At 32.3% G+C, this 27113-nt stretch overlaps 1 protein-coding gene across 1 annotated transcript in view; it reads right to left on the minus strand.

Annotated features, from left to right (window-relative positions):
- Positions 1 to 25452, minus strand: part of LOC109593905 (rho GTPase-activating protein 20) — a 57095-nt gene extending 31643 nt beyond the window's left edge. Inside the window, exons 1-2 of the mRNA XM_020009040.2 lie at positions 25218 to 25452; positions 8797 to 9055 (exon numbers count right to left, since the gene is read on the minus strand). Coding sequence (XP_019864599.2) covers positions 8797 to 9009 — 213 coding nt within the window. The 5' untranslated portion in view covers positions 9010 to 9055; positions 25218 to 25452. The remainder of the gene's footprint in view (positions 1 to 8796; positions 9056 to 25217) is intronic.
- Between the last annotated feature and the right edge of the window lie 1661 nt (positions 25453 to 27113).

Genomic DNA, 27113 nt, shown 5'->3' on the forward strand with positions numbered 1-27113 from the left:
AATATAACTTGGGCGATTCCGCCAACGCAAACTCCGCATCCCCGAAATACGAGAGCCGTATCATCAGATCGTATTATTTGAACGTGAAACTGATAAAAACAAGAATCGTAACGAATTCACGCCTATCGAATCGTAATTGGAACAATACAAACACAGATCGGCCGCGAGTTAAAAAACTAATTTGTATCGTTGAATACAATGATCGTTGCATAAAATATGAGCTCATCTATTCTACGTAGGAGTCATAATAGGCCGGTGTCGAAATATGAGAGTGTCTTTTTGATGCACTTAATTGGGTACTATTTCGGTTTTAATTAAAAAACCATTTCGCCCACCGAAGATGTCCATACACACAGCCTTTACAGTTACGAGATCTTATTAAGATGGACGACCAAAAAATGTACGGGGGACTGGCGAAACGCACGCATAAAATATTTCGCTTGGCGTTACAATAAATAAAATGGGTGGAATGTTACTCCGGTTTTGCCGAGCTAATCCCCCACGAGATTAGATACGGCACTAATACATGTGACAACCGAACAAAAATAAAAACTGGAAGATGCATGGCACAGCTTCTGGTATTTTATTCCTTCGGTATTATTAACGGAGACGCGCTTTCTTCGTGCCCGAACGTCACGAGATAAGACACTTAACGTTATGGCCCTTTTTAATCGAGCGGCGATGCACAGAAAGACCACGAAGGGTGTTATTAAAGAATTAAGACGTTTCCGTGAAAATTTTATAAGGAGCCCACAGCAATATTTTTTTTAGACGTGCAGGTGTAGTTTTAGACGCAATTGGTTAATTAGCGAGATTTTAGTTGTGTGTTAAAAGGTTCTTATCTAAAAGTAACCTGACCTTAGGATACCAGTATTTAAATTGATAAAACTGGTTACCGAAGAGCAAAAGAACTTGAAGATCTGCCGCACAATTTTAAAATTATATAAAAAAACTTTTTCAACCACCTGTGGTGCTAAATACTTAAACAAACTTAACACCACTTACAAAGCTTTCCAAAAACTCTATAGCTATGTTTGGTTAATTGTTTTTACAGATTTTATAAGCAAATCTTATAAGATAAGACGCCACTGAGTAGCCTAATGAATAGTCCAATTATAAGCGGTTTTTTTTTTAAGTGGAAAACTTGTTTAGTGCGTAATATGCAGTTTGCAACCGTGTTTCTTATAATTTACATAAGTTTTCTTTCAGTATACTAGTTTCTCTATGCATACTAATGAAAATATTACAGAGTCGCGGATTATTTTTGTTACTTGCAACAGAAAAAAAATATTTAGTCGATTACAAATTAAATCTATCATTTTTCAGACGCCACTGCGTTATTTATGTTGTGGAATTAGAGCTAATAGCTCTTGTAAATTGTTGTAAAATGTGCACAAATTAAAACAAAAGTTGTATCTGGTCGATGAATAAATTAAACATTTTTCTAATCAATTTGAATTTGATTACGCCATAAATTTGATTTCTTTTATTATGCATAGTCTTGTAATCATATCCCCGTTTTCGTATAGAATACGGTTTGCAAAAGAAATCTGATAGTTTAAATAAATAAACCGGCAACATTATTTATGAGTAGAGGTACAATTAACACAACGATTGTCTTTCAACGACATTCCTCAAACATTAGTAATTGTTCTTTACCTGATTTATTGTTAGTCATTGTTATTTTAAGCTGACATCTATTAGTGAGAGGTAGAAGCTACAATAATGCACTTAAAATTTTTCGGTAGAACTCAACCACGGCGACATCTGAAAATCAGTCACAAAACTAATGAAAAATGGTAGTTTTTGGCGTAATTAAGAAAAAATCCTGTAATTGAACATAATTTATAACAATCGTGCAACTGTTTCGAAGCAATAAAAAGTAATATAGTAAACGGTTTTTAATAGTAATAAATAAATTCGTTGTGACCGTTCGAAAAAGCTCAACATGTTCAGAGTTATTTTTGATTGGAAACACCCTCGTAATTTCGCCACAGTTAGTGCACACATTGTTTCATTGTCAAACGCGGCATAATGAACTTCCGTCCTACATGAGCACCCGTACGATAACCCGGCCTTTATGCCGCGACCTTTCCGCAAACGAAATTCGCCTCTTCAACTTGATTTATCTCGGATTCTTTTGCGTTACGCCGTTTTCGAATCCACTGTTGTGTTGCGTTTTGTTCTCGCCAGCGAACAGATTTATAACCGCTAAAACGTATGTGCGATTCTCCATGTTATCTGTGTTTGCCGACGATGTTTCACTTCCAATCGATCATTGAAATCTCGCGGTTTATGAAAATTTAAACGGTGACCTTGATTTTTATTGTGTTTTCTCTGGTTTACTTTTTGTTTTTGTTTGGATTTCGATTTTTCTCAGTTAATCGCTCATTAACACCTTTTGCGGCATCGGACATTGAATGTTTTATGGCTTTAATGAATCATATTCATCGAATATTTCGCCTTGGTCATGTGGTACTTTCTAATGTGGCTTTTTTTAATTTTATACGAGAGGCTTGTAAATAAATAAGTGTAATTAGCTGTAATTGCTGAAAGTGTCTTGTGGTTTGTGCCACCTTCTTCTTGATCCCGTCTATGCATATTACCGAAATAGAAAACTTGTTATTATCATAATCCAGGCATTATGAACGATGAAAGGGGAAAGGATAATTTAATTATTGTTTTTTCTCCTCGTCCAATTATTTTCAATGTTTATCTCACTTTCTAAAGGTGAGTTATGAAGTGCACACACTATCAATTTGTTGCATAGCTCCCGCATTTTTCAACAATGCATCGTAAATTATCTTCAAGTCATTTTTACCGAAAAGAAAAAAATGAACAAAGTACGATAACCGTAGCAGAACAAGCCAAGCCCTTTCACGTTTTTACTCGTTATGGACTTGAAACTTTCCATATAATTAATATCGGTTGTTTGCAATTAAGCAATCGATTTGTCCGTATCGAAACTTTTGACCGTTTTCAGCCGCTGAAAAAAGTCGCACTTCTCAACATCAAGGCTGAAACGTTTACCCAGTCATCTTATATTATACACTAACGGTTTGTGCGTACCATAAACATCCTCGTTAATTCGTTAATTATATGCGTTTTTCTGATGATAAAAAAATTAAACAATTAGCAGTCTGTCACGTTTCCTGAAGCCGGTACAAAACTGTTGCTCGATCGAAAATAAATCGATTAGCGAACAATTTCGCAACTGATATCTGCTTTAACAATCGACTTTCTTTTTATCAATACTTTCAATACTGAGTGTATTTATCATTGTCAGATTTTGAGAAGAAAAAATTAAGGAGTGGTTAATTACGTTTAAGAAAACTTGGTCGGAAATTAAAATGGTTTTATGATAGTTATGGTAAGTATAATATTTGTCCACTTAACTTAACTTCGGTAAAACTAAATAAATTTATTTTTAATTAAATAATAATATTTCCTTCTAATTAAGAAATGTTAGGTATTGAGGAGAAAAATATTAAAAGGAGTAGTAGTAAATTGTAAAGAGTTATATGTGAAAGGGCGTAATGTTTGAGGTAATAAACAAGGCAATTTCTATTAGTCCGCGAATCTTATAAAACCGATGACACGGTGACAGAATTGAGAAATACGAGTATGTAAATTTATTTTGCGCAATTTGAAATGATAAACGACATAAAATGGCGGGGAATCTATAAATAGTAAAATAAAACGCGAGTATCCCACGTTGCAAGTTATATGGCTATGTTTTATTTATTTTTCATATTTCTATAACTAGTTTGTGGTTAAATTTGAAATTGTAATAAATTTCGTTCTCATTCTGTTTTATTTTCAGCGGCTCTCTGCTACACACACACACATACACACACGGTGAGAGAGATTATCTTGTGCTGTTGGTTGCTTAATTCGGTCGGATTTGTTTTCTTTATTAAACTTGTCGCAGATAAACACAATATATTTACATCCTTGCGCAGTTAAGTAAGTTCCTTGACTCATAATCCTCGTAATTTACAAATTCAAAACGTTCTCGTCCTTGTAATACACGGGTGATCTCCATGAAAACCGTCTTAATGACAACACAAATCCGTACTACTAAAACGCTGGCAACATTCCGGTTTGACGTTGTCGCTTCGCGTTACCCGATGCGAAATTGTGTTCGTGTTCCATCTACTTTAATGTTACTTTTATGTCCGCCACGGCATTGTTCTACTTATTTATTACCGACCATTTTTCTTTCCCTCAACATTTTATATTGCCGGACATTTTTGAACCATCGTGCCCGTCTTCAGAACTTATTGTGTTGCATGGTTAAAATTTCATCTTTCAATCACCGATAACAATGGCTGTATCGTGTAACAATGGTAATAACATTGAAAGGTGTTTGCATTGGCCACCGCACGCAATTACAGAGGCGCAAAACAAATCGGACCGATCCGACAATTAAACAATCAAACTTAATCATAGTGGCTAATGGACCGTTTGTCTCATCTCATCTCGGCAGCGAGTCCGTCCGTCCTGAACGGTCATTTGTCAATGGTATTGTTGATACACATTAATAGTCGCTAGTTTGGCTTGGAATGTTACATAACGGTTAGTCCTCTCAATAAACTATCCAGGCCTTTCTCGATATACATACACGGTGTTCGGATACACTCCGGGGCATCTTTATAAAACCGACATGTTGCCGAGGTGAATGGAGCCACTTGCATACTTTGTTTATTACTTGTGGAATTATAAATTTGCCCGACGTACGGATGTACCGATGATTTAGAGCCGTCCGTCAGCTCGGCAATCCATCTTAATCCGAACGTCGTGCTCTATTTGTGCGATCTTAACATATGGGTCAAAGAATCTCATTGTCCTTTGCATTTTTATTACATTCCACATTTACAACAAATAAACCAAATTTATAATTTTTTGTTAGTACGCTCATCACTCACAAATTATTTGGCGTATTTTGATCAAACATGGAACATTTATTCTTGAAATTTTATTTTCCCTTTGCAAAATAACAAAAATTTTAAAAAAAGAAACCGCGGCACCTACTGTCGAGTAGCTGAACGTTATGCTTACAGATAGATATTCCTGGAAATTACTGCAACTCACTTGCCATTTTGCTTAAATATAATGTACTACTAGTAACAACTAATAATCAGAAAAATTATATTTTCCTGGTGATAATTGAATGTATCCTCTAGGTACTTATTTTCCAATTTATCTGAGGAACAAACAACTGTACATGTGTGAAAACCGTTTTGTGTGGTTTTCGCGTGACAGGAACATATTGTTCTTCGACCTACTAAGATTAAACGCCGTTTTGTTTGACATTATCTTCTTTGTTTTTCTTTCTAGTTATTAGAAACCGGTGACATATGGAAAGTAAAATTAACCTTTTGACTTTCATCGCTTTACGACGCGGATTTTCTTCATCAATAGCTAGCAAAATTTTTCCAGGAAGTTGACCGCTCTCTCCGTTTTTAGTGGCTTCAAATTATTTGTTACGGACATAATATGTAGAATTGGCGATTTTCAACGGTCATTACAACCATTTTAATATTAAATTTGGCCGTCACAAATCGAAGAAAGTGAAAATATGAAAGGAAAACGATTTCAATTATTTTCTGTTCGTTTTAAATTGATTGAAGTATGTATGTGTGATGATATAAATATATTCAAGAAACTCAATTTAAAATACTCAACTTTTTATTAGAATTATTTCTCTGACGAAGAATGTTTAAATAGATTCAATATTTATACATACGGTTCATTGTGGTTTTTGTGTCCGAATTACGGATCATTCTTCTTGGACAATTTAATAGGAATAAAGCTAATCTCGGCTCCGAGTGCATTTATCCCAAAAAAGAGAACCGCACAATGACACGAAGCATCAATCAATCAGATCGGCTAATGCTCTTATTTAATTTTAAGCATACAATCTAAGTAGGAAATATCAGTGTTGCTCGGCAGGTATTTGCTTTTTTTTGTTTCTTCATTTTATTTTCACGTTGTTAGTCTTGCCCGGGTCGGCGAACAACCGTTAGCGGCAAACTTTCTTGCCGCGGCCGATTGTACTCAAGAAAATCAATATATATATATATATATATTTTGCATTAAATTGAATATATGTTTATTTTAACGAGATGCAGTCGAACCGCCGGACAAAAACACAATTAATATACGAACGGTGAACTGTTCTATAACAGTTTCGAGCGCAAAATCAATCACGATTCCTCAAGCACTAATTATAAGTCAATGTTTAATTGGGTTTGATTTTTAAAACCAAAAAAATAAACGCACAATTTACAAACAGGAATAATGCTTTTAAGCAATAAAATTACCTAACTGATTACATCTTTGTTAAACTCAATTCAATTTTCAATAGACTAATTATTAATTGATTAAGCTAATACATTAATTTCTTAAACATAATAACAATTAATGTGTTTTTGGAGAAAAAATCACACACCGGGACACTGGCACACCTCATGAATGTTAATCTTCGTGACAAAGAGTCGTAGTAACTGCAATTAAGAACTAATTAATTTCAGTGTGATTGGCCGACCCCAGACAGGAAAAGAGGCCAAAACTAACCCAGACATTCCCATAGAGATACGGACCCAACCCGTCGTTCCTTTTTACACGCACTGACGACTGCGCTTCCGTTTGAAGTGTTTTTAACACGAGAAACGCAGGAATTTCACAAATACACATGGATTCTCTGATTGATTTGCGATTTAGGTTCGCCACCTTTCACTCGATGTTGGATTTACCTACGAACAATGGTTAATTAATCGGCTTAATCGGACGATTTGGGTCAATGGACGAAAACAGTCCGGTCGTATATATTCAGGTTTCACTCGGGATTTTCTCTATTATCGTTTAGCGACTGTTTATGCGCGGCCTATTCACTGTGACTAAGTGACAGTGTTTAAGAGAAATCTCACAAGATTCTAATATAATATATATTACTATTCTTACTTCTCTTAATATAGTGAATATTTCAGTTGTTATAGAGTTGTTTATTGTTTATGCATCTTTTTGAAAACCTAACAATATATATTTATTTTATTGAAAACAATGTATAATCATTTAATAAAGTATTCTAGATATAACCATGAAATAATTGTGCAACACACTATGTTGTAGCTGGGGGAACAACCTAATTGGACGACGACACCTCAAACCTGACTCTATAATACGTTCTCTGATTGTAGCTAACGATATTTCGACTCCTGTAGCATGCCCGAATTCTGTCCGTGGTCTGCCAGAGTGAGACTTATTTTGCAGAGAATTGGATTCTAAAAACCTATTCCATATCCGAAGAACACCTACTCTCGTCGCTACGACTCGTTGTGAATGTCCTTCTTCAATTAAAGCAATTCTAGCCGATTTCAGGTCAGAAATGAAACGACGATTCATTTTTGCTTACGATTTCTTTAAAATTAACTGGACGAAATTTTCATGATATTAACACTAAAATGAAAACGAAAATACTAAATACGTGTTCAACTTTGTTTAGCAAAAAAATTCATTTTTTACATGCAGAAATAGCAAATAAATATGTAGTAAAGAAATCGTTGTTTAAAAAACAATATGAAAATTTTGGCTGATGCATAACTTAAATATTACAACCAATTAAACATATGAGTATTAGTTATTTTTATGTTACGTTCATTTCGACAACCTAACAATACACCAGACTATTATTAGTAAATTTTACAAATTACAATAAATTCTATTGTTACTAAATCTTTCACAAATTATAACGAATTGTTTAATTGTTCTTATGTTCAGTACTAAAAAGTCTACCAATACACACCTTCAAAAATGTTAAAAACTACTATTACTATTCGATAACCAATTAGTCACTTGGTGACATATTCGGTTTTCGTTGAATGTCTAACAATATATATCATCAAAAAATGATAAAACTGTTACTACTAAATCTTTTTATAAAATTGTTATTGTTCTTATGTTTTGTTTTCCATAACAATTTAATAATATTGTACAGTATTAAAAGATGATAAAACTGTTGTCAAAGATTCTAACTAAGTAACTTATTATAATAAGTTTAGGGTAGATACATTTTCTATAAAAAATAAATATTCAAGAAGAAGGGTAAATATTTTGTTTATTTATTTGTTCATTTTGAAAGTATGATTAATAAAAGATTTTAATAAAGGATATTTAATTGACTTAACAGAATAATATATACGAAAAAATAATATCATTTAAATTAAATATTCGCCTTGAAGGACAAAACAAAAAAGTATCAAGATTATGATAAAACTGTTGTCAAAGATTCTAAGCAACTTATTATAATAAGTTTAGGGTAGATAAATTTTCTATAAAAAATAAATGTTTAAGAAAGAATATAAATATTTTGTTTATTTATTTGTTCTTTTTGAAAGTATGATTAATAAAACATTTAATTAATTAATTTAATTTAATTATTTAATTGACTAAACAGAATAATATATACCAAGAAATAATATCATTTAAATTAAATATTTGCCTTGAAGGACAAAACAAAAGGTATTAAGATTATGTACTTAATTGGTTTAAGAAATTGTTTTTGTCTTTGTGTACTTACTTAATTGTGTTTATAATTGTTGTTAACCAGGAGTGTATTATAAATGTTTTATGGGCAAAGATTGTGGTAAAGATTTCGCAATTCTCCAACCGTTCGTTTCACGCTAATTAAATTTGTGCTTCGCCTTGAATCGAAAATTTGTTCAACAGGAGATCAATTGAAAGGCAATCGACCTGAATTACTTGGCAATTGCATAATAACAACAACAGGATTACCTCCTTCAATCCGTCGAGCCGGCCCAAACTCCTGGCCTGTCTAAGTCCAGTTTCCAGGACCCTTCGTCCCTTCTTCCTGCGTTCGAGGAGACGCGGTTTTCTGGGCGTGATCTGTTCATTGTCCTCCGGATCGGAATGGACCTCGGGGCAATGATAGGTGTGCCTTCTACGTGTCGAAGGACTCGTTATCCTCGTTATCAGTTGGTCGAACATCTTGTGAAGTGAGACGGTCAGTGTTTGAAGGACATGTCCGAAAAATCTGTAACAGATGAAAACAATTTAGTCACAGTTATTAATCTTTTTTAAGAATATTTTCTTGGAATTAAATCGATGAAGATTGTTATCTTGTTACTGAATCGAAAACAAAACCATTAATTTAACATTAAGGTAATTCTAACGTCGATAACATCTTAATTAAATTTTGCAAATTCGCCATCGAACAAAAATAATGAGTGTTTTGGTAGGTTGATTACACGGTCCATTCATGCCAGAAAATGATTTAAACGAATGGAATTTGCGGTTGCGAAACGTTCGAAACACACACACAAGAATTTCGTTGTGTAATTGGTCGGTATTAAGAGCAATTTTTCGCGATTAATCTTTGGAATAACGTTCGATGTTTTAATTTGTTGTACGGGAAATTGCGGAGCTGTACGAATGGATTTTTACGTCCGCAAAAGATATTGGCTTTTATCTGTATAGCGGTAACGGTACAAAAATTTATTATCCGGTCAGAAATTTTATATGATTTTCGATGTCCATATTCTTTGTAACATTCTCAGACTGATGCATTATTTCATGTTTATCTGATAAACCTCAAAAGTTCAAGCGTAAATCTTGCGCACCGAATTAAACTGTTTACAAACGATAATCCCAGAAGATATAATTAGCAATTTTCCAAACGGCATTCAATGACGTAATGATTATGGTTTAAGGTAATGATAGTGTTCAACTAGAAATATAATTTTCAAGGATCAAACAAAAATTCGCGTTGCGTGCTCATGAATGTTTCGAATAAATGCCGCGATGCATTTTAAAATGTAATTGCCGGAAAATTGTAATTACGGCTGTTTTACTGTCCGCGATACGTTTCTAACAGTACGTTTACTGCGGCTCTTCGTTTGCGGATTGTATGCGTTACTGGATTGTAAAACTGTAAAAATTGTGAAAATGTTATTTCAAAATTAACTAAGAACCGCTATACAAGTTCGCGTCATATTGTATTTGTACCTTTATTAAGCGTTCAAATTAGAGAGAAATGTAGAAGAATATATAATATATTTTTATGTAAGTTGGAACAATTTTGATTTGTTTCATCCATAAAATATTGTTGTAATAAACGAAATCATCCATTTTTCTTCAAAATAAACGTTACTTCACATACTTTTATTGAAGCAAATATTACTTTTAGATTTTTTAATTTTAATTTGCTGAATTGGTATTTATCGGAATTCCGACGCGATAGTAAAGCAAAATTTTGAAATGGAAACTTATTTTATTTGAAGTAAACACTGGTTGTTGAAGGAGATTAAAACTACTTAATCGAATTAGTCAAGGAATAATCTATAGCGCCTACTCCATCATTAAATTTGGTTTGAATTTTCTTTAGAATCATTAAGGATGTATTTGACGGGCAGATATCGACGGTGATATTTCAAATTTTATAAATTCATCTCATGAATAACAAATCGTTCCTAAACCGTAACACAATAGTACAATTAGAACGAACGATCGTTGTGAATCACAACGATTTGCGTTTATTTATTGTAATTATGTGGGTAGTACCGGGTGTTAACATTGTCATTGTTAATCCTTTGTCTAAAACTGAGATAATTTAATCGATTCATTATAAACGCGCGTGTGTTTGAATTAACATTAACAATTTGAAATTTTTCATTTATCATCAGATAAACGTAAAGATGCCACGTGTTGAAAAAACTGTTTAATGTTTAATCCAGAACGGTCATATAATATAAATATCATACCGTCAAGATATGTTAAGATACGTTACATTGTAGTGTCGTTAATTTGAATTTCAAATGGGTCTAGAAACGTGACATTTTTACATTGCGGATTCATTGCAATTCACCATGTGGATCTCGGGAGGGAAATTTATTTAAATCTAAACGCCATATTCGCCGCGAATGACTGCGCCATTATCAACAAATCAACGACAAATTCCATTCGCTGAGAAATAAAGGACGGGCACTTATCTCCGTTTATCTATCGATGAATTCGGTCTCGTCCTACCAAAACGTTTCTTCATATAAACATATGTTTTCTATTTGAACTATTTATTACTATGTTTAAACATTTTTGGACACAGAAGTGTCCTTGCGTGTGGACCATCATATTTTGTTACATTAATCATTGTGTTAACAATAACATTCTCTCAGCCTTGCTGTTGAAAAATCGTACGAAAAACGGTAATTTCCAGCATGCAACGTCTGTGGCTTGGTAATTGATTTAATTACTTAAATGTCTAATTAATTTTACCCGGAATCTGCGACAAGACAACCAAATGTGTCATCTTTAAGAACGTCAATTATCGACGGCAACAAACCACAATAAATGTAATTAATTTCTATTTATAATTAGCAGTTGTTCGGGAATTTCAAATTCTTCCAATTGTTTCAATGATCTTTTATTTAGGATTTTGACTACAGCAAAAAATCACAATTCTAACTGACTATCCAAACAAATTATGCCACAAAATGTTATTGTTGTTGATTTTTTGTGCGGCCATTATATGTAAATACGTACTAAAGTAATGTGAGAACTAGCGTTTGGAAATAGCGGTAAAATTGCCTCCGATCGATCAAATTTGCAATTTTATACCTATTGTGAGACTGGAAAAAAATGGGCGAGTCACTTTTAACCAAGTTGTACAAATCGTTTAATTGCTTAAGAAATGTGTATATGTATCTTTGTCTTGTCGTTCTCGAATTCCACGCGGTGTTGGTCAATGTGACATATGAACTTTACAACGAAATAAAGATATAATTGCCGCAATTAATTTTTCGTTTGTTCTTGACATTACGGGTGTGTGTATGTTAATAAAAAAATGTTGCGTATTAGATTTGTTTTGTATTTAAATTAAGGTGATTCAGCAAAACTGTGCCACTTTTGTTACAACTGTTACCTCTAATTTCAGTTTGTTTTAAGAGAGTAAACTTGGATGATTTAATGTGACCATTTACCCCAAATTAACCGCGTCGATTGCCATAAAAAAAACGACGTGCCAAGGCGAACGATCAAGATTTATGCCGGCCATAAAAACCGAAAAACTCACAACCACACTTAAACCGACTCCCCGGACGCGTTATCATTTTTTTATAAGCCACATTATTCAGCTATTTGGACCAGTAATCGTCTTATGGGACTAGGACATGGAGGAAAATGTCCGGTAGCGTGTTCTAAACGGCTTTGTGAACACTAATTTTCGGATTATGAGCCCGTCCAGCGAGACAGGTTTTAATAACCACAAACTGGAGGATATAAAATTAATTTTATAATGTACTTCAAATGGTGCATTTAAGTGCTTTCCCTGTACTGTCTACAATTTTTTATCAAAGTTATACAAATTTTAAGAGTTAATTGAAAGAATAATAAAAGTCCTGTTTTTCTATAATGAATTACGTAATTCAGTTAATTTTATCTACTGTTTCGATTATTTATTTAACTGTACTGTTGACAATTTTTACTAAAAAGTAATGAAATTTTAAATTTTCATATTATCTTCTGTTTCTGTATAATATATAATATTTTTTTTTTGTAAAAAGTAAAAAATACAAAATTAATTTAAATTTGATAAGTTCATTGATGAATTACACTGGTTTACAGTCATGTTGTCTTTCAAGCTACAGATATGATTTTCCTATAAATTTTGGCTCGCTAAACATTAACAATTTTTTTATGAAATCATTCTTTCTTATTTTCGATTTTCTGAGTTGCACTGACATTTTTGAGTATAGCAATTAGCGGTTGAGCTATTTGGTTAAAGAAGTAATTATTATAATGAAGTAGAATAAATATTAGAAAAAGGTAGATGCTTATAACTTCATAATTCTTCGGCAAAGAAAGTTGCCAACAATCACAATTTCCATAGTATCTTCTATTTCTGTATAAAATATTGTATTTTTTTCAGTGATGAAGTGATGAAGTTAAATAATGAACTTTGAATATTTTTACATTCGTATGAATAATGTGATAGACTAATCTGTTTCTCTTATAAGAAGCCAAATGTAATCTCTCATCATAGATGTATCTCAAAAACCGTGATACATACACGTTGCCGAAATGGACCGAAAAAAATTCAAATGTAAATCAAGGAAATGAATTTTCAATGACAAATTATTAAAAGTGAAATAGAAATGAAGTAGAATAAATATTAAAAAAAGGTAGATGCTTCTTACTTTATAATTCTTCAGCAAAGAAAGTTGTTAACACAAAAGTGTTGTAATTTTTTTTTTTGTAATTTTTTAAATGTTCAAATGTCTTACCCTCGCCCTGAGTCACCGGATTTGTTTTGTGTCAATTTGGGGACGTGAATGACAAACACGGGGAACGTTTTCACCAACGAATGAAAGACATGGAGCGACGGTATTACGGTTTTTGGGATCCAGCTATGATGAGAGATTACATTTGGATTCTCATACGGGAAACTGATTGCTGTAGCAGGAATACTCAAAAAAAGAGACTATTTTTTATTATATAATTTTATTATACCAAAGGTTAATTTAATTTCAATTGTTCAATAAAAAGGGAAAAATGTAAAAATCATCAAGAAACTATAAAATTCATAACTTCGTAATTTGTCGTTTGATTTTCATTTTCAATACCTTATTTTTTTCGTAATAATATCATCCACACGTAAACACACATCGATTTTTGCTCGAAAAACTGACTTTATTGAGTTATTAAAATCGCTGGCATTCAAACTACAGGACCAATCTAAAAACTATATAAGTGAACGTTGAAGAACATTCTTCAAATGTACATACATTTATCTTTATTTTGAATGCACCTTTAACCAAATCAGTCAATTAGATCTTCAGTTATACTCAAAAATATTGGAACAACTCAACTCAACATAAAAAAAATTAGTGTAAACTAGTGTATAATTTAATTATTATTTATATTGTGAATAATTTTTATTAAATATCAAAAGTTTAATTAACATGTAAAATTTAACATGTGAATTTATAATAAAATTAAAGTAAATTTCTTATTTTCAAGAAAAATTGTTAAGGTAAATAAGTCTTCAAGTTTATTTATTTTTTATGGAAGAATAAATGTTGTTAACGAATATTGCATTTAAATGTCTCAGTTTAGTTTTTCCATAATCTCATTTCATTGTGTACTAAAACCCACATCTGTTGGATTCTAATGTGCATTTGCCTCGGCTACATTGGTCTCAATTAACGCGTATGTGCGCTTATTTATCCTTGTGATTCTGCGTTTGCTTAATTAACTAAATCATAAACTTAATCAGCGATTTCTTATCGCGCCAATAAAAAAACCGAACGCACCAACTGCATCTCGAAAAACAATTAAAACCGACCGCTTCCATTAATAAATAAAATCATAAAACTGTTTATTTTCTAATCGAGGCAATTCCAATTTTAATTAACTGATCGGTATCTCGAACCCGATTGTTTACAAGTGCTAATGAAAAATCGTGTTTTTTGCACAGTAATTGAAACGCACCGGTATAATGTGTTAATTGTGACTTCGGAAAAATCGTGTGCCGATCTCAAACAGAACAAATTAAGAGTAGAAAAAACTAACCTCGTTAATGTCATCCGTACGAAAGTGATAAACGTCTTTAATGAAGAGGGTGGGACCACTTAACCAGAATACCAGATGGTATGTGACCCATTGAACCGGACCGTTTAATACCTCAACAATTAGACCATTTATAACTCGGGTAAAAGCTATAGATTGGGTAATGAATGGGATCGTTGTGTTGATCCGTCTCGGTTTTGTGCTTTCGATTTTTTTTTTTTTTTTTTTCGTCAAAAAAGTGGGATTAACGACCTTTTTTAGACAAGCGGCCCAAACGTTTTCTTCGCATTGTCACGTATGTTATGTTAACTGATCAAAACTTACAGTATATCGGTGGCGTGTTACCGAAATTTCCTTCCGTGTGAAACAATAGTAATTTCGTAGCAGTTTATACAATAAATTAGTATATAATTCCGGGTCTGTTTGTTGTCGTTTTTGTTGTTACCAACAACATTGCATGTCCATCCGACGGGAACAAACTATATTGTTGCGAGCCGGCCACTAATTCGTTCGTTCTCTAACGGTTCATATCTCTATAGAAAAAAAACAGTGAAATAATATCCTAGTCTTTCGGCTTCAGCCTTTTATTTCTCGGAAGGTTTTAGTTTGTTAAAGATCACATTAGAAGGTAGAAAAAATTAATGGTACATTTCGGGTTGATTCGGAGAAATTATCGTTATCATTTTTGACAATTTTCATCGATGAAAAACAAGTGAATAATTCGAGGAATGATTTACATAATGTATGAGTTCTGCTCTGTAATTTGTCCTTTGTTTATTAGAATGGCGTGAGAAGCTGTAATTAGGAGATCGAGATAACATTTTGGACCCTGCGATTTTGTGGAGGTTGACCAAAGTTAACTGGGTCATGTGTGAATTTTATCATTTTATAATTAGTTTTAACTGTGTTTAAATCGCTTAATTTGAACAGTATTTAATATTTTTTCCGGACGCAGAAAGTCATTGCAGTTGTGTATTGGTCTTGTCCCAGTTGAATCAGGTGCTTCTTCTGTTCATTTCCACATCTGACACGTCGTCGATAATTGACCGTTCAAATAAAAAGCGAAGGTGATTGCGACCGCTTTTGTCGTCGACACGTGACCGAAAACAGAAATCAAACAAAAGTAACAAACATATGGACAATAGAGGCGGTTTTCGAGTTTCGGTCGCGGGAAATTCGGGAAATTCGTGCAACTCTTAATCGCGACCTTGGTCGTTTGGGCTCGAATTAAAAGTGAAACTTTCCATAAACATGTCCTCAAGTATGCGAGATATGCGTTAACTGTACATAATTTACTGTTACCTGTCTTCGTCGTTCGTGATTTTCCGAAATATTGCAAGTGAAGGGGTAAAAAAGGAAAGATATGTGTTGTGCAACCGTTCATTTTTATTTGATTAACGTATTTATTTCCTGCATTTTTTATATCTGATGCCTATTTTTATGCGAGGAAAAATTTAATTGCAGCAAATGCATTCGTCATACTTTCACCGGAACAAAATGGATATTGTGTGAACAAATAATTTAATAGATTTGGTATTTTACCTCTCGTTAAACATATGCTACAGTGCTATTAAAATTGTGCAATTCTTACGGAATAGTTTTTGCACAGAAACACACAATTTCTATATTTGAGATTTTATTGTAATTTCTGGAAGTGAAATAAAGGTTTATTATTATTTCATCAACCAAGGAATAATGATATATCACTTAAAATTAATGAAAACTTTGGGAGATTAAATTAAATTTAACCAATTTTGTTTTCCCCTACCTGTGATGTCATATTTTTCGAGTAGACCAATACCCAATAATTTGTAAATCTGGTACGCGAATGCGCAAGATATCAAATTATAAATATTGTTATTATTTATATGTATTTAATATGATTGTTTATTGTTTAGGCACTCGAGTTAATTAATGTAATAATCTTCTTTGTTGTCATAATTTCACCCTTTTGTTCAAGTTGGTAATAGGAAGGAGTGGTACAACTCTTGACTAGTACAATTCGACCTCTTTGTTTTCAACCATTGAACTGATAAGACGTTGAAAGGAGTGATAAAATCAGGGTATGAAAATTTATAATTATTATGTTTTCTGTGATGTGAAAACTTCTTTAGCCGCGTTGAGCATTTTTTGGTAGGGGAAAATCTTATAGGTTCGCGTCACCGACATGCTAATGACAGGCGCACGCGCTGTGTGCTGTGTGCCTTAGACAACTTTTGGATGGGTGAAATCTCGTGCGTTCGTGTCACCGACATGCTTACAGCACTATATCTATACAGATGACGTATATTACTGTGTGTATCTTATAAGTGAAATTTAAGTAAATACAAATACTTTCCATAAATAATATGATTGTATATTGATTGTTATTTCAATTGAATTGTATTTATATTTTGTCATGATCTTGTACAGCCCATAATATATTTGAATAATAAAAAACCATATAAACATGTATATAATTGTTGCTCAGAGTGTCAATAGATGTGAAAACCAGATTGATGTTGATAATTTTTATTCAAAATTTCATATTTTAATACTAAAAGTTCTAAGTTTTCACTTCTATCGGCAGTGTCTATAACAGCCAATTTTTAATTTTTATTATTCTTGTTTATATAGAAACAATATGATTTCGTAAAACAGTTTTTCTCATGGATAGATTTCTCGAAATCTAAGTGAGAACAGTGTTTTCAGACATCAATTTATTAATTTATTTATAATATTGCGTCATATTATTCGTTAACTAATTTTATATTATTATGTGAGTATCGTTGTTCAGAAATATGTTGTTTCTGTTTATGCAAATGTTTTTCCGCAACTTCTTTCTTGTCAAGTAATGATGCGTAGTATGCTCCTGTAATGGTTTTTCCTTTTTGAAGATAATCAATTAAAATAACTCCATGACTATCCCAAAAAACAATGGCAATATTTTTGTTTCGGGCGTATAATGGTGTATCCAAGTTTCGTCTCCAGTGATTAATAGTAGCCAAAACTGGGATTTATTGTGCCTAAACTATGTCAAAAGAGCGTTGGAAATGTTCATTCGAATATGTTTTTGGTCTAAAGTGAGCAAATGCGGCACCTAACGCGCGGACAGCTTTCTCATGTCTAAATCTTGATTTTAATATGTGAAAGAGACGTTCTTTGGACATTTTCATTAACTCTGCTAATTCGGCGGTCATTTAATACCATTTAGTGAACTTTAGCAATATTATAGTAGTAGTTGCAGTTTTTGGACGTCCTGAATGTTCACTGTCTCCCAAGCTTTTACGGCCACGTTTTAATTCAGCTCATCTTTGATTTGTGTAGGCGTATTGCTTTTCAAAAACAAAAATTTAATAACAACTCGATACTCAATTTATTCCATTTTCACAAAAACACTTACATCGACTCACTCAAATGACTGTCAACTAAAAATTGTGCGTCCAAACTGGCCGAAACTTTGGTGAGTAATTGTCAAAAGGTCCACAACCTACGTTGATTAGCTTTTATTCGCGAGTGCCGCCGTCTTTGGGTTGAGATCGGAAATTTGGCAGACCACCCTCGTATATGTATATGTTTTATTTGAATTTTTGTTGATAACTGATTAAAAGACCTTGCTTTTGATGTTCTTTCAAAATTTAGTCCAGGAGGAAATTGGTTTCAGTATTCGATAGAGAATTTTCATGCCAACTAAATTCATTTTAGTTGATTAGTTATAAACAATAATTATTGCAAGACACGACATTGCAAGATATTGATATCCATAGTCATAGTAAAGTCAATTTGTATATATTTTGACCAAATACAGATTGATAATACCAAAAACGTAAATAAATTATAGTTGTTAATTTTATTTGTGGGGGTTACTACATTGTCGTAATTATTTTCGATCACATACAACAACGGTTCCTATTTTTTCTAGATGGTTACGTGGCCATTTCTTCGTACTTTTGTAAATTCTAATGACAGCCCGGTTGGTACCATTACATGCTTATACTTCCAAAATAATTCTACAAGTTTATAAATTAGTTTAAGATTTATAAGTAAGTTTTATATGTTTATAAGTACGTAAGATTATAAATTTATAAATAAGTTTAAATAATAAATAAATAATATAAAATAAAATACGCATTATTTGAGAAAGCAAATGAAACTGGCTAGGTGAGATTTATGTAAAACTCGACGTAATTCTCGTTACAGCAGTATTATTAAAATTACGTATTCATATTGGATTAACAGTGTACCTCCTATACCTATATGTGTTGTAAATTACGTACAAAACACGTGCAAATTTAATTGAATACAATTATAATTTTTTTTTCAGCCATAGAACGCATTGAATTAATGCAATCAATAGCAATTTTCATATAAATTAACATCCTGTCTGGGAATTTTTAACGAGATATCCCATTCTTATGGGATGATGTATTAATTTTCAAGGATTACTGCGGGAGATAGTAAAAGGTGGATTTTTTCCTGCGGTGGTATTGTTGTGCAGGTTTTGCAAGAATGCATGGAATTAATAATGTGTTGTTTTTCAGCTTGTGAGTAATTTGTTGTAAGAAGAACCGTTGGCTTTAACACTACTAGTTATATTGTTTAAGAATTCTTACCGTTTGTTTATAGTTTGTTTATAACGTCCTGCAACAAAATGACATGTATTGATGGAATTCGAAATGGAAAAAATGTAGTTAATAATATAATTTCGCTATACGGCATGCCACATAATAACGAATTCGCCAAAACAGGTTAAGAGTGACCTTAAAAGTCTTACAAGAACACTCGCAGCTACCTATGATTCTTGCATTTTAAGGCCGCGTTGCCGCATCTAAAGGTGCGAATTCAAACTCTTTCCATCTCGGATTTCATACACTCCGATTTTATCGACGCACTAATATTGACGGAACAAAGCGGTTCTCGTGTGAAAAACAGAAATTTATTAACAAATTACCTTACGAAAATCGCACATTAACTAACACCATGTGAAATTTGTGTAGTAAGACCAATGTGAGAATAATCGTAATAAGGGGCACATTCGGAAAGCGAAATTAACATAATAAATCCGTGACTGGATCGACAATAAGTTCACTTAAAATTAAAACGGCTTTACTATTAATTCTCGAAAAGGCTTAAGTGCTAATAATAAACAATTGCCTGAAACGGTATATGTCACTTAAGATTTGTTTATGTGCGCTTTTTCCTGTTTCTCCAGAGATGCACTTTACCTTTTTTGTTTATGGAAGTACATAAGTCTAATAAAATTTTTTAAGGGTCAATAAGCTAGAATTTTTAATGGCGTAAATACCAATTCGATGACAAAATGCAAATACTTGGAATCAAATGACGATGGACGTGGTGGGGTTATAAGCAAGATTCTTAGTCACACATTCATATCTGACCTGACTTTGAGGCTGCGTTGTTGCGAGATTTCAAAATTGAACGTTAAATTAATTTTAGTTTAATTTACTTTAGATTTCTTTAAATGATATTAATGTTTGAATATATCTATTTAAAATAATTTTGTTATTTAGTTAATTAAAGTCTCAAAAAGTATGCATTAAAGAATTGAAGAAAATGTCGGAAAAAGCAAATAAAATATGCTAAACAAATTTTAAGTTTACTTTATAATTTATTTTTGAAACTTTCATCGCGAAATATTAAAAATACATAAAATGAAAAATTATAAATCAGTAAAAATTAATCGAAAACTTTTAATTTTAGAATCGATTTCTGCTCCATGAAGCGTCACCCAATAAACTTTTTACCATCGTCTTATTAAAGTACATTCGCTCCACCGGATTTTTTACCCAAAAAGCAACCCATCTCGAAACACTTTGCTCTAGGTCAGTCTTCCCACCCGAAAACCATAATTATATCGGGTTTTTTTCCAACCATCCAATCGGACCACCCCGCAATCCCGTGGTATTCTACCTGGTGCTGGTTTCGAGGGCCAGCACACATCTTCAGCAGTTTCGAAGAAAACGTTGCATGTCTTTCGGCCGGTACTTCCGTAAACAGGCACCTTACGCAACTCTAGCTTATCGCGGATCTACACAGAGACACATAACTTTTCGAACGGTTATTTCCTCGGTAAACAAATTGCGAAGAAGTGCGACCAACAGAGCGAAATGCCATCGCAATCCGCAAATTAGAATCGAATATCCTCCGGTTAGTGCACGTGGATTCCTCGAGTGCATTTAGTCATTCGATAAGTATGTTTTAACCGCCGTCCGCTTTTTTTCCCTCCACCGTCAGCGCGGCGTTGCATTTTTCGCCGACTCCCATATCTATACAATTATGCAACTGCCGGAGCTACTACAGGTATTATTATCTAACCTGTTCTCCTTCTATATGGCACATCTATCGTTAGATCCCATCGGAAACAATGAGCAGCAGATCGACGGATTAAAGAGTCGGAAAGCACGGAGATTTCAACGGTCGATCGGACAACAAACCTTACATACTTAATATTGATTTAATACTTCTAGAAAACAATGCAAAAAATGTATATTTTTTTTAATCTCGACAACGTTTTTACGACCATTTGAACACCGATCCGACCCATCTGTATGAATACTTTTGATGTTAGATTCCTGCAATAAACATAACAGTATTTCTTTTGTTTGGATTTCAGTAATACCTACATTTTGCCTAAATTACTGGACACACAAATTAAATTTCTAACTAATTTTAAAATCTGAGATCAATGACACCACAGATTTGGTAATGACCGCCCACCGTTCAAAAGCAGAGCTTCATCGGTGGAGAGAACCTTGGTCCATTGTGCCCGCATTTAAAACTCAAAAATTACTGTTTACATACGTGATCGAGCCATGATAATCCACCCCTTTTGTTGATGTGACGTAGCCTAATAACATTTGTTAACGTTTCAGGTGTCAATCGTTCATTGTTGATGTGGTCAAGAGTGCGAACAATGGGCCTTAACCCAGTGCGAGTTATTGTGACCTAGGCAAGGTTTCAATTATTTGTTGCGCGTAAATCGAACGAGAAGTGGCGGCATAAATTAAGGCCCTTGGCGTGTACTGAGCTTATAACGTACGTACATAGTCACCGTGTACGTACGTGCAAAGTAATGAACATGTGTAATTATGGTCGTTTTTTCATCTGCCACAACCGGTGATTTGTCATTATGATTTACGCATTTTTTAACTATAAATTACACGTTTCAATTATTCACAGTGCATCTGAAGACAACTAATGAATAGAAGATATTCGTTCTTGCATGATATGCTGGCTAAAAATTATTGCTGATGTTGGTCTGCAACTTTAGCATCTCAACATTGTATCATAACTGTTGAAATGTAATTAAATGTACATTATGTTTTCGGAAATTTTTAAGGCTGTTACTTGTCACAAAGCTTTTCAGAGGCAACTCAGCCTTCACCGCCGGTTAAAATTTCTCCTTGAAACTAAAAATTAAATGTCCTTCCTGTGCGAACAATTGGTTTAATTGTTTTCGTGGTTCACTAATCGACAGACTGTGTAATTGCTATTTCCTTCCTCATTTCCACAATACGCCAGTCGACCCACACACACTCACACACTCAAAATTTAATTTTTTTATTAAAAGTTTTATACAGACATATTAAAATCAATAAACCTAGTCTGGTTTACAAATTCGCAGACATCCGTTCTAGTGAATAAAATAAAAGACGTCGACTAACATCGTGACGCTTCTTCCTGTGAGTCGTGCTAATTAAAATATCACAAAGTAAACACAAAGTTGTTTTTTCATTCGAACGGTTCTTTGGAATGTTACGAATTCTATGATTACACAGGAATTGTGTAAAATTGTTTCCGTAACGGTTTTCGTCCACACCGTCTAATTTCGTTTTAATTAAGTCGTACGAATTGTCGTCAAATTAATCACGGTACCGCAAGACAACGAACTGCGAAAACTGTTCATTAAATGATAACATAAATTGTCGATTGTAGATGAACACTTCGGTCTGATTAAGTTTCTGGACAATATTATCATTATTACTTAACACCAGTCATTTTACGCCGTTGTAAAAGTACAGTTTCGTATTTTCGTGTTTCTACCGGCGAGTGTATCGATCGATGATGTTTAATCTTCAGCGCCGTGAAAACACGAATCTACCGATATTTTTAAATCAACCGGTTTACAAATATCCTGAATTACCATACGCGCATAATAAAAATACCCATATTCAAACGTGTTAGTCGCTTTTAAAAATATCAAAATAACTTTTTCCACGCGTTAATTGCGGCCAGTTTATTAATAATTATTTAATTCACTATTCAGTCAAAAAAGAAAAAATTAACGGCGCAACGTGAATTCGAAAATTAAGAACAGGTTCCACAGTGTGTTCGTGAAAAGTCGTACATAAATCAGCATTAAGGCTCGCCACGCCGTGTTGGTGCTTATGTATAAATTGATACGGTGAAGATATTCAATCGGGATTTATATTTTGATATAAGATACACTTGCACGGTGAAAGAGAATTCTAAGTAGTTCTTCTAACAGAAGAGAGTGGCTCTTAAAAGTATTAATTTTTAGACTTTTAAATAAAATAAACATAATCAACCATAATGTCAAATGATTTTAAATTTATTTATTAACCGTTTGTAATTTTGTTGTAGTTTCATGAATTTTATTAATTCAGACCATGAAACTAGATGTGCTTAAACTTTAGAAATGTGTTATCTTTGAGGAAAAAATCTTCTTTTAACAGAAAAGAGTGGCTCTTAAAAGTATTAATTGTTTAGACTTTTGAGTAAAATAAAAATAATCAACCACAGTTTCAAATGATTTTAAATTTATGGTTATTTACCGTTTTTATACTTTTGTTGTAGTTTCATGAATTTTATTAATTAAAACCATGAAACTAGGCGTGCTTAAACTTTAGAAATGTTTTATCTTTGGGAAAAAAATCTTCTTCTAACAGAAGAGAGTGGCTCTTAAAAGTATTAATTTTTAGACTTTTAAATAAAATAAACATAATCAACCATAATGTCAAATGATTTTAAATTTATTTATTAACCGTTTGTACTTTTGTTGTAGTTTCATGCATTTTATTAATTAAAACCATGAAACTAGATGTGCTTAAACTTTAGAAATGTGTTATCTTTGGGAAAAAATCTTCTTCTAATAGAAGAGAGTGGCTCTTAAAAGTATTAATTGTTTAGACTTTTGAATAAAATAAGAATAATCAACCACAGTTTCAAATGATTTTAAATTTATGGTTATTAACCGTTTTTGTACTTTTGTTGTAGTTTCATGAATTTTATTAAATAAAACCATCAAACTAGATGTGCCTAAAACTTTAGATCTTCTTCTAACCGAAGAGAGTGGCTCTTAAAAGTATTAATTGTTTAGACTTTTGAATAAAATAAGAATAATCAACCACAGTTTCAAATGATTATAAATTTATTTATTAACCGTTTGTAATTTTGTTGTAGTTTAATAAATTTTATTAAATAAAACCATGAAACTAGATGTGCTTAAACATTAGAAATGTGTTAACTTTGAGAAAAAAATGAATTAAAAATACAAGTCACAAAATTGAAAGCATTGAGATTGCGTTAATTTTGAAAATAAAACGGTTCAAGTAAAAGTACAGATTTCTCTATTTATAAATGATTACAATGGCAGATCGATTCGCACCATCCAAATCCAATAACAAAATAGATTAATTAATTGACTGTTAACAACAAAAATGATTCAGCAGGTTGTGCTTTGGTTGTGTGTTCTAATAGTACAGGAGTGCGAAAACGGAAAACGGGAGGCGTTGTAGGTCAATTCAAAATTAATTTTAGACCACAATTTACTATTTTAATTGATCCTTGTATTATTTTTTTATTGTATTATTGAAAACATTTCAAAGAAATACAAAGAAAGAAGTGGAACAATTGAAATTTTCTCGTTGTTTTTTCCTTTTAAGGTAAAATATTTTCGATTGGGTAACATAATTTGACCGAATACCTCTTGTTGGACTTGATTTCGAGGCGGAGAAATGGAAAATAGACTGTCTAAACGTTGATATAATATTTTAATTGATGTACATATATTTGATACGCTAATTGGATATATTAAATAATATTTTACGTGACCGCTTTTACAAGGTTGAAGCGTTCCAATTCATACATTTTTTTGGTTGAGGTGAATATGGTATATCCTGTGGAAATGTCAGGTGTAAAACTGGTCAATGAGATGATTAAACGATTGCTAAATCTAACATCATATTTACCTTCATACAATAGTTGAATCAAATTTTGATTTTGAATTGTTGATTTTATTTTTTATTGTATTTCTGCTTTTCGATTTTAAACGTTTATTCTTAGAACTACTTTAATAATAATAAATAATTTTAAATTAATGTTTTATTCAAAACTTCTTGGATACCGTGTTACTTAAACTAAAATAAAATTATTCATTTCAATATTATTTTTTAAATTATTTAATAATACACATTTTCTAAAACTCTGATGATTGAATTGATATTTACGTTTCTTAGTAAATAGATATAGATAAAATAAAATCAATTATACAGTTTTATAAACTGTTTATTAGAAATAGAAATATCAAGGAAATTAAAAATTTTCAATGCGAACTGTACTAATTATAATAACGTATCAACATTTAGCCGCAAGCAAAATAAAGAAAAATTTACCTGTTCCTAAGTCACCTAAATCCAACTAAAAAAAGAGGCCACAATAAACAATCCAATTTATAAGTCCACACTCTTTTTAATAGCGATCACGCACACACACTCACGCACAAAATCGGTCTTTGCAAAAGCGAGAAAAATCCTTACAGTAATTAAAAAATCCACGAAACATAACCTCTACATGTACTGAAAGTGTTGCAGCACAGAAATGTGAAACGCAAGCGGAAATCGGCGTGCACCTCAGCTCGAAAATATGTTAAGTCGACTAACTGGCCGTTCTCGTGCAACAGGTACCAACTGAATTGTTTTGTAACGTGTCGTGTCTGATCGGAACCGCTCGGCTGGTACATATGTGGTACTTAACTATCTTAACATCGCATCGTGGTACCATCATGTGTGAGTCAAACTGATAGAAACTCTTTGGAGGTGATCAACAAGAAATTTCATAATCAAATTTACTATAGTACTTTTTTATTTATTTATAATATTCGGTATTACCTAGCAAATTTATAAATCTAGTATTTTTTAGATGTATAATTTAAAAAAAATGTTTGCCTATTTGTTTTTGAATAAATATTTTTGTATAATTTTGGTATTTTAGTAAACGTTTCTTTCATTTTAAGTGTATTTGTAGTTATTTAAAATTATTAATAATTATTTTGAAATCGTTTGTTTCTAAAATGTCTTCAAAAATTATCCAACCGAAAGAAGGAATTATAGAATGGTGATTACAAGCCCGAGAAATTTTCCAAAGCGGATTTGTATTATTTCGGCTCAGTTCTGCCCCCTCGATTCATTATTTTGTAACGCACTTGAAATAATAACACACAACAACGTTCGGAACGCATTACGCACCCGATCATTATCAAACACCGTGTCCTATTCGATTCTCTCCGTTCCGACCGATACCATCGACTCTGTTTTCGAAATGCATGTGTGTTTTGTCGAGTAGTGTATGTTTTGGCCTAGTTTTTGACCGGTGGTTTTTGGTGCAGTTGAACAACGTCACGCTGTCGCATTAATTAAGTTAAAAACAAAGATTAATTGTGATCGTAGAAGTTTTTAAAAGGCCGAGAACACGAGCTTTTTATTAATGATTTCAATTACTTTAACTAATTACTAAGTGTAAAGCGTTTTTTTCTCTTTAGTTTTTAGTTTTTATGACTATGTAGTCGGCTACTTTACATTTTATTTAAAGTCGTTAGTCCCAGTTTTAAGTCCATGAGATGAAACACAGACATTTAAAATTGTTTTCGTGGTGAAAATTTAACATTTAAAGATTTAAAATAAAATTATTTTTGAAATTATTGATAACACTAGTTTACATATTTTAACTAATGTCAGATGGAACGTACAAAAAATATATATTTTCCGTAGAATTTGAAAATGTTAATAACTCTTAGTTAGAAAAAATATGTATCCAAATGGAGTACATGAAAGCACAATATTGGTATGTAAAAAGTTATTTTAATATTTTATATATACACTATCGCACGTATGTAGAGCAATAAAGTAAAAAACATAATCATTTTATTAAAAGAACAATTAATAATCAATTTAAATAAATTTTATAATTAATAAGTGCCTAAACATTTCGTATCTCAATTTATATACGAATAAATTTATTTACATAGTTTTTATACATCTTATTTCGGAAAGGGTTCATAAGTAAAGCAACCAAACCCTATATTCAATACAATTTAGTTTATAATCTATTTCTGTGTCCGACATCGTTCCTTAAATCTAAGATGCCTAGATGTAACAATTTATCAATACAAATTAAACAACAAATTGTAGAAAAGTTGCGGAATAGTGAAAAGCAGAGTAAAATTACAGTAGATTTAAATTTAAACAAATCGATCATTTTGAAGACGATTTCCAATTTTAACAAAAGGAATA

The sequence above is a fragment of the Aethina tumida genome, chromosome 1 (assembly GCF_024364675.1).
Source record: "Aethina tumida isolate Nest 87 chromosome 1, icAetTumi1.1, whole genome shotgun sequence".
Classification (NCBI taxonomy): Eukaryota; Metazoa; Arthropoda; class Insecta; order Coleoptera; family Nitidulidae; genus Aethina; species Aethina tumida.